This window comes from Camellia sinensis, chromosome 15 (assembly GCF_055761805.1).
Source record: "Camellia sinensis isolate YWXY chromosome 15, ASM5576180v1, whole genome shotgun sequence".
NCBI classification, from domain to species: domain Eukaryota; kingdom Viridiplantae; phylum Streptophyta; class Magnoliopsida; order Ericales; family Theaceae; genus Camellia; species Camellia sinensis.
The window spans coordinates 138,209,556-138,219,629 of record NC_138975.1 but is presented as its reverse complement, the minus strand read 5'-3'; the positions used below and the strand labels follow the sequence as shown (position 1 = coordinate 138,219,629).

The 10,074-nt window shown below is 33.0% G+C and overlaps 1 protein-coding gene across 1 annotated transcript; it reads right to left on the bottom strand.

Annotated features, from left to right (window-relative positions):
* Positions 1–2,816: 2,816 nt before the first annotated feature.
* On the bottom strand, positions 2,817–9,709 carry LOC114284860 (Protein phosphatase 2C family protein). The gene is made up of 10 exons (XM_028227813.2): positions 9,027–9,709; positions 8,001–8,109; positions 7,528–7,564; positions 7,344–7,388; positions 6,168–6,220; positions 5,622–5,783; positions 4,918–5,001; positions 4,370–4,459; positions 4,219–4,266; positions 2,817–3,244 (listed from the first exon to the last, which is right to left on the bottom strand). The coding sequence occupies exons 1-10, from the start codon at positions 9,341–9,343 to the stop codon at positions 3,134–3,136; spliced, it is 1,056 nt and encodes a 351-aa protein (XP_028083614.2). The 5' UTR covers positions 9,344–9,709; the 3' UTR covers positions 2,817–3,133.
* Between the last annotated feature and the right edge of the window lie 365 nt (positions 9,710–10,074).

Genomic DNA, 10,074 nt, shown 5'->3' with positions numbered 1-10,074 from the left:
TGTAGTGATTGCTTTATCTAAATCTCCAATATGTTAGTTGACAATAAATTGAGAATTGAATTTTTGTTGGGAGAGACAAGGTTGAAGTTGAGCATGTTGGCCATGCAGTTCAAGAAAAGGCCAACCTATTTCTTTTCATTGATCATTACCCAAATTTTGTTTGTTCTTTATTGGACCATTGCCAATGGTAATACTATTATTTTTTATATTATTAAACAAAGATTGTAGCACATCCAACCATTATTTTCCTTTTTCAAACTCATTTTTAAATATTTTTTTGGAGATCAATAATAATTGTGATTTAATCTTTGTCTGAAAGGATAATATTTGAGAACTTGCCTTCCTTTTTATTTTTATTTTTTTATACTTTATTTATTTGTGTTTTGGGCTTGCTAATATGCCAAAAGTTAACCAACGGGCTAATTCGATTGATTAGAACTTTTACATCTCATTAGAAGGTCATTGATTCGAAACTCTCCATCTACGTATGTGTATTCTTCTCCGTCTATTCTTTACGTATTGACTTCCTCAACTATGAAAATCGTATAAATACATCCTTTTTAAAGGATTATTTGTAAATAGTAATAGCTGAGGGGTCTTAGTATAAATAATTCGGGAAAAAGGAACAAACTTAAGTTAAGTTTGTGATCATTATACTTCAGTATAATTGTGCTTGAAATAGTTATTATGATCGGAATGTGAAAGGAGGGGGAAGTGAAGAAAGAATCAAAGTTTGCATGTGGTTCTTCTTATTATCTTTGCTATTTTATTACTTAGAAATAAGTTAACCTAACGAAGAAGCACATGCAGTCAACATGCAAATTCACAAATAATAAAATGGGATAAAAAAAAAAAAAAAAAAAAACTCTAATTCTTTGTTTGAAATGTGCGAAAGTTTTGAAACTCAAGGGTTAAATTAATAATTAAAAGTTTTACTTCTCATTATCTTTAAGGCATTTTAGAATTTAAGCTCAATAATTACTTGATATATATAGAAAAGGAGAATTAGATGTATATTAGTCGAAACGAAAACGATGCTTTAACACTCAATAGGCCAAACTGTGCAAGGCGAAATAGAAGTGAAATTTTATTTGCACACCACATAAAATTTTAGCATGTATAATTTATATCCAAATGATATTATTTTGATATAAATTTTTGAATAAAAATTAATTGTTCGGATATCAACTATTGAACAAAATGTATATATCTGAATAATTCATTTTTATTTAGAAGTTTATGTTAGAACATTTAATTTTTGTTCTAAAATTTATATCCAAAAGACACAAATTGTGTATACTGAAATTTTTTGCAGTATGCAAATATAATTGGGGAAATCTTAATTTAGTGTATCTTTACAAAAATAATTACATATTAGTGAGAAACTTTATAAATATTAATAATTAAATTTATAAATTTTTTCATCAACTTGTAATAATTTTGTGGAAAAACCACCGACTTGTAATTTTTCCAATATAATTTATCCAAAATAGAACTAGCCGTCTCTGTCTTCTCTCTAACCTTGGCATGGGTTTGGAAGACAAATCTTGACCTTAGAGAGAGAGAGAGAGACGTGCATGGACAGTGATTTGTAATTGCCAGCCTTGTTTGGGAACTTAAAATTTTAGTCAAAAAGTTATTATAAATTGTCACATTACTCTCTTTATTTTTTTGCGTATCTTTTTATTAAAAAATCAAAAAATTAATTAAAATAGTCAATTCTCAAATGAGGTTGCATGAACCTTCTTCTTTCTCCATGGAAACATCAACTTGGTGCATGAAGCTGCACTTTGGTTAAGAATATTCCCTGTTAAGCACCATTAATAGAGAAAAAAAAGAAAAAAAAAACACCTAAAATTGGAGAATACAAATGATTTGTACAAACATGGGGCTGTCCCCATAACTCATGATTTGCTTGATAAAACCATTGCATATGGTGGTCTGAAGCAACTTCAGTACTCATTTAAAATCTTTTTCTTATTGTTATATGGAAAAGATTCTCAATAAGATGAGCAATTATTGGCTATTCTGTTTCTACATAATTGTTATGTTATGATTGATTTATATTAGCACTTTCCCTAACAATATGAAAGCGATAAATAGTGATTACTAAGGTATATCGCATGATCCCCTCTTTGTATCCAATAATTTTCCCCATAAGAGATTTTGAAGACACCATAATAAGCTAGTTCAGATAATTCAATCATCAATTGGACCTATAGTCATCGAAGAAGAAGAAACAAAGAAAAAACTGACAAAGGGAAGCTAATTTCCGATACATGTGTCCTACACTTAACAACTTTGGAAAAAACTGAAGGAAAACTTCTAAGAAACTCTACATCAACTACTTTAAAAATTAGCGAAATTTTTACTAAAACATTTTTGAGAGATTTGTAGTAAATATGAAAAAGAATTCCTTATGAACAAGTACAAAAATTTCCTAAGAGAGTGGTTTGAGAAATTTCAATAAGCAGTATAAGAAGGTCATAAAAACTAATTGCCATTTTTGAATTTTTTTTTCTAAGCTTGATTATGCGTTCTAAATTATTTGTATTTCATCAATTTCATTTGTAATCAATTACATGTAGTAACATTTTGTAATCATCCCTCCTAATATATGACATCAAATTCGACATTGATGCCATCATTTTTTCCCCCAACTGTTAACATAGGTTTCTTTGCAACAAGACCAGTTCCCGGACTTTCATGTTGGTATATCATCTAGATATATGGTTTTTTGTGCTTTTAAATCTTATCATGTCTTGAGCTACTTCTAATGGCAGTCTAAACATTAATGTATGTACAAGTATCTACACAAAGTAAACCACAATCTCCTGATCACATTTTCACATACAAAATGTTTTTACATCCAGCATTTTGAAAATACTGCAAAAATCATACAATTGTTTGGCACAGCACTACAATCAGTATCATAGTTGAGATTTGTGTTTATACGCTACCATGACATTTCACATATCAAAACTGAGTAACACAGCAAAAACGTTTCCAACAAGTGTAAACAATCCAAGAGGCATGTTGGACATTCAAAGAAAAAAAGAAACAGAGAGCCCATTTTACACGCAAGAAATGGAAAAGTTGTTTCTTCCAGAATAGAATTTGAGCAACCTTTAAACTACTTGTGCTTGAAAGCGATAACAATTGCAGTACAGTTATCTTTGCACCGGCGCTCACGGATAGCTTCCCTAACAAGGCGGCGGCTCACAGCTGCAACAGGTAAGCTCTCCTGCCAAACAATTGTGAAGTTTCAGCAAGCTGTGCTTAAAAAACCTTCCAAGTCATTTTTTTAGCATAGGCAACTTCAAAGAGTCAAACCCTACAAAAACAAACTATACGTAGGATGAAAAACACACACCCACAAAACAATATTTGGGAAGATTTTGCCTTTTCTGTCCCATATTTATCACCAAGCTCCATTTGATAAAATCCTCGGATACCACAATCAGGCCATGTTTTAAAGATTATTTATCAATTATCACCATATTGATGGACAATTAGATGCATTCTGGGAAGTTTTACTAATGATATGGCTGTAATTTACAATAAAAGCCCTTTGAAAGCAGAATTTAGTGGACAATGATGGCCCTGTTTGGTGCAGCTTACGAGGCTGCTTATGGTGTTTTTTTTTTTTTTTTTTTTTTTTTGGGGGGGGGGGGGGGTTTGTGGGGTACTCTGTTTAGAGTGTTTTGATAAAGTTTTTGCATACTACTCAAACATAGCTTCAACAAGCTGAAAAAAATATGATTATTCAGAAGTATGTGGGAGGGGTACTTTTAACTTCTACTTTCTAATTATCAGTTTTCAGCACAAAGAAGCTGCAACAAACAGGGCCTGATATCACTCACTGTATTAAAGCATTTGGTCAGAATGAAAGGAAACAAGTGTACTACTCAGATAATAAACAGGTTGGTAATTGAATCAGTCCATTTGATTTACATTGCATTTTAACTAACAAAAAAAAGGAGAGTGATATTCTAAGCATAAGAAAAAATTTAGTCATCAAGTGCCCTTATTCTAGAATACCGTTGGGGCAACAATTATGTCCATATTCACTTAAATGCAATTAGGAGGAGAATGGACAAATTCACTGTTATGTAACCAGGAAGAGAATATACATATTCAACTACAATTAAAAGAATAAACGCCACATCAATCCTAATGAAACAGGCAAAAGTTGGGAAGTTAAAGATGCATTCTGACCTTTAGCAGCTTGTGAACGAATTGAACAGCATCACTTGGTCCAAAAACCTGACAGTTGTTAACAACATCAACTTTATAATAGAACTTGGAAAGTGTGTTGACAAAATAGTTTTAAAATGAAGGCAAAAGAGATAGTGGACAGATGATATACCCCCCACAGGCCATCACAGCCAAGAATGATGAAGTGGTCTCGCTCTGTAAGGTCAAAAGAATGAATATCTGGGGTTGCAACAACACCCACCTGCATTTCACATTTTTTGATATATACTTTTTTTTAATCAGAATTCTTTGAGATATACTGATGCATCATAAATTGTAATGGATTCAAAGCTCAAGAACAAATCTGATGTTTTAGACTAAAAATCACTCTGGATGCGTACAAGAAAAAGATATGAAATTTTACATGGCAAATCCATATCCAGTATATAATAAGAACGAATACAAGTAATTACATGCCTGCCATCATTATCAATAGATTTTAGCAACAAATTAGAAACAAAGTATATGAGAAAAGAAAACCCAAATACACATTATGCATCGAGTAAAAGTAGCCGATTTGTGGCAAGGAATAAAACATTCTCCCATCTATTATCATTATTACTATTGTTTTTTCTTTGGAGACAAGGCTATTCAGAAATTCTTTGGAGCAAAAGTCTTGAAAAGAAAAATGAAACTACCCACATGAGAAAACTAACAAACCTTTTTGAATTGTCTATCCCCAAAGGCCCTGGAAACTTCAAGGCGTCCCTGCAGTCGTCCATTTGAACTCACAGAACCACCAGCCTAAAACATCAAGGGTGCTTATTAACAAAAATGTATGATAAGGTTCAAGGTAAGTAAATTCATTATTAATAAATACACAACCAGGGAACAAATGACTGCTGCAATAACTCTTTGTAAGACCCACATATTTGTATTACCGTATAAATTTTTGGACCAAAGTATCACCCTTTTATCCACTCAAATATAAGCTTGTCAATATTCTACTTCAACCTACTAAAGTTTTTCTTCTAAATTAGGAGTGAAAATATCACTGAAATTTGGCATAAATAAAAGCAAAGGTGGACACCAAAAGTATATTTTTCTTTCTTTCACAAAATTAAGAAGAAAAAGGATGCATGAACTCTCATTAGTTACAGACAAAGGCTGTTCAGTGATAGATGAGGTCCACATCACGTGGTAAAAGGTAGCATGAGGTCCACATCATATCTTAGTTTGTACTTCTAACATTTAGTTAGTTCAGATGACACTCAATATTAACTTTCAGAAAGAAATGTCATGCATCCCAAGTGGTCAAGAATATTGTTACCTATGATTCTGCAATCAATTCAACATATGCACTGAATAAGAGGAGAGAAAAGGGTAAATAGAAGATATAAAGCTTTAGAACATTCCCCCATTACCTTCTGAATTCGTACACGTTCTTGTGGATAGATGGCTTTGTGTTCCCTCGTCAAAACAATTGCCTTTAACAAACTTGCTCCATCTGAAGTATTCTGCAAACCATCTGCAGTAGATGACCGTGCTACCACTGCTTTTGCATCTCCAATATTAGCAACAAACACCTAGAAAACATGCAGCAGAAGACTGGTTAAAAGTTCCCCATATATCCACAAGAAAATATAAAGAAAAGCATAACCAAAAAGTAAACAAACCATGACTTGTAAAAGCACTAAAATATGTTTTGCACATTTATTTTTTTCCCACGTGGGCATAACCTCAGAGCTTATTCATTTGCCAAGAAACAATTATGTTTACTAGGAAGTAATATCCAAAAAGGTTGAGAGGTGTTCTAAACCAATGAACATCTAAAGGACCCACTTAGACCATCACCTTAACATCTGCCCTTCGAATTATTTTCATTTTCCAAATTACACTATTGTGAAACAACTTTTTTTCTAGGTTGGTAGAAACAGTAAATCAACATGTGAGAATAACAGAACACTTACAGTTTGGCCTAATACCCAAACACATACAGCTGTAGCACCATCTTGCCACCCTCCTGATGAGAAAAATACAACCAATAGGATTTATCAAGCCAAGGGAAAAGAAAATCTGTTCATTTCAAGCCAATAGGATTTATCCTGCCACCCTCCTGATGAGAAAAATACAGTTTGAGAAAATCTGTAGTATTTCTAAGTCTAGGATTTATCAAGCAAAGGGAAAAAGAAAAAGAACATAAACTGTTCAAGAACAAAGATATGTCTCGATAACTTCATGTGAGAGTTTTCGTGTTCAAAATGAGGAAGAATTAAGCGATTCATTTCACCTCTCACATAGTGAAGTGCAAGCCTCATAGGCATTGAGGCTTTAAACTTTGCAGGACTAAATTTTTTTTTTTAAGAGAAATATATATGTACATTATTAGTATTGAGAGAGAGAGAGAGAGAATTCTAAGTGTTTGAAGAATTTGGGAGAGAATTCTAAGTGTATGAAGAATTTGGGACTTATAATATATTTTTTTTTTAAATTCAAGGGAGGTTAAACAGAGAGACTATTTCTTTAACCTATAAGGCTGTAATAGCAAAATCAAGTAGCAACCTTCGTCCTGTTCTTCCCTACTCAACCAAACAAGGCAAAGAAAAGATAATTTCATTTTCGCAGAGAAAATTCCACCATCCCTCCTACACTTTCTTGTATCAAATGGATCATAAATGAGGTCTAAAAGAGCAACTTCACCAACTATATAAGACTTGACATCATCAAAGTTTTCAATGTATAAGACAAGAAATTCATAACCACTTTTCACTCCAAACCATAGGCTGTGAAAGTTCAACCATGTAAACCATTACCCAATAGTATATCAGGGATGATTATTAAGTCCATGGATTAAATTAAACATTCAAAGCACCAAATAAAACCCTTAAACAATTTAAATTACTACTGTGCATCTGTATATAAAACTAGGAGCGAGTTGCAGTGGCTTACAAGTAGGTGTTGGTGCTTAACAATATAATCTCTTTTGAACAACTTTTTATAATACTAAACATGAAGTTCTCTAATCAAGCAATAAAAACCAGAATAACATCAACTTGATGGATCAAATATTCACAAGAACTGCGAATGTATATAGGTAATACAATTCAAGGGAATGCTTACTACGCAAAAAAGAGACCTAACAATACCTGTAGCACTTTCTTGAAGAAGGGACTCATCAGTTCTTCGAAAACCTGATTTGAATAGGAAATAAAAAATAAATAAAACCTCTATCACCAAGAAAACAATTTTGGCCAAAATATGAAAAAAGATATTACCTACTAATAAATGATAAATACAAATAATTTGAAGAAAGTACAGAAACTAGCATACCATCAAGTATGGCCTTCTTGGCAGTTTTTACGTCCAACTGTGATTGTCATAGACCATGATAAGTAAAACAAGAATTAGAGTATAACCACAATCCATTAAAGCATATGATGACAATTCAAAGTAACATCAGGCCATGGAAACAAATTATGAAACAAGTACAATGCTACATATATGGAAGGATACAATCACATAAAAAGGGAAGTCAAAGATTAATTCCAATTAACAAGAAAAAAGCAAGTGATAAAAGAACTAAAGAAAATAGAGAAACAGACAAACTAATTAAAATAAAGAATATATAAGATGTTAGCTCAGAAAATTCATGAACCACGTTTGTTTTCAATTAACAATAAGATCCATATCTAAGGTTTTAACTTAACTATGCAGACCCTACAGGAAAAAGTAAGAATTCAAAATATGTACTAGCAAGAAAACAGCGTGGAAAACACGCATCAAATGAGACCAAGCAAACACACCAACTCACGTGGTAAGCCTGCCGAAAGAACATTTGTATGTAAATGCTTCTGCGCATACTCTGCAGCTAGCCGGCCTCCATGCCCATCATAAATTGCATAATGTGCACATCTGTCAAGAAAAAACAATTGAACAGCTCCATTATATTTTGTATAGTATTCAAACTCTAATGAATCATCAGGAATGGTACTATCACAGAAAACAACAATCATTTCACTTGTAAGGTTCATGTCAATTCACAGAACTTAAATCAATCCAATGCTGTCAGTTATGGTTATCAAACTCCAATTTGTCCAATGGCACCATTTGAAGATTCATCCCCATGTTAAAATTTTTTTTTCTATTCCCACCAAAACATATACTTACATATACTAATCCCACTATCTCATCTAACGATCTGTTTGTTTGAGCGGAAAATATTTTTTAGAAAATGTTTTCTGTCAACATAAGTCAATGGAAACCACACCACCACCATCACTGCCGGCGCCGCCACCACCACCCCACCACCTCCACCTCCACCTCCACCTCCACCTCCAACGAAAACATTTTCTAGGAAAAGTTTTCTGTAGAAAATATTTTTCACCCTAACAAACAGAGCATAAAGAAGCCAACTACCCCTATCCAGGATATTATATATAAATGACTACCAGAGAGTCCAGTTCCATTAGCAGAAAAATTTGCCTCCCAAAAAGCCAATGTCCAAATATTATGTAAAATCAACGAAGTCATTAAAATTTCAAAGATGCAAATAACAAACAATAATATTGAATAATATTTCAAATAACTAACAAACAAAATTAAAATTTTGTGATCTAAATACTTAAAAGGCCATTTTAGCAAACCCCACCTCCCAAACTTCCCAATTTTTCTCCAAACTTCAAACACAAGTATTGCACACCATATGGCTAGTTCTCTTGATAATCACACAAACATCATACTATAGTCCAATCAAAACCATTACTATCAATCTACAAAGCACTGTTCTAAAGCAAAAATCAGTGAAAGAAACAAAGAGAACCCAATTGAACCTCAATTTTCCAGGAAAATCCAAGCTGGCGTCAGGAAGCACAACCCAAGCATCCTCCATGGTATGCCTTGAACCCTTATCTTCGGCCACCTCTGCTTCAATTTCAAAACCCACTTCTTGATTTTGCTCTTTATCTTCTGAGGAACCATTTTCATTGCTGTTCTTTTCATTCGAAGCTTCTGGTCTGAGCTCTTCTTGGTTATCATCAAATGCATCGATTCTCGGCTTCTTCGATACCGATCCATAGTCACCGAACTCATTGTTGGACTCAACGTTCGGTTTCTTGTTCTTTGCAGATGAATTGGACTCGTCTGTCATTGTTCTGATGAGAGAGACTAGTGTCTGCAGCTGTTAGACCACGAATTGTTGTTGTCGCTATGGCCAATAGACGAGTAATGGACTCTGTTTGGTGGGTTAGGAAATGGCCGAAACAATTTTCTCAGTCACCAAACGGGGCAGGTAAAATTAGATAAAGTAGGTAGTTTGATTGGGGGATAGGGAAATGAAACCCTAATGCGGATGGGACTGAAAGGGAGTAGGCAGACGATAATTTCTGATAATTAAGAGGTTTTTTTTTTTTATATATAAAAAAAAAATTTAGATGGATTACATGTCGTCTGCTATTCGATTGAATGATATATTTGAATTGACATGTCATGATTTTTGTATAGGTACAAAATATTTGTCGTACGTGTTTGTTTTGCGATTAAGTTTGTATCTTCTTAAGCGGTATCGTATAGCCTACAAAACAATTCAAGTGAGCTAACTGGCAGATGTGTGCCATAAAATTCCTTAAGTTAATTTTTAAGATCAATATAAGAAAAACTCTCTAGAGATTCAATAAGTAAAGTTGCATTATTCTTTTAGGGTTTATCTTTGAGTTTTTATATATTTCGCAAGGTAGAATCTTAATAAGATTTTAATTCCTCTTCGTAGAGTCCTATCAAGAGTTCAAATCTTAAAAGGATAATGTATATCCTTTAACATCCTTATCTCTAAAGTTCAAGAAAAATAACACAGTTGTTAACTCGACAATCAAGCAAAGAACA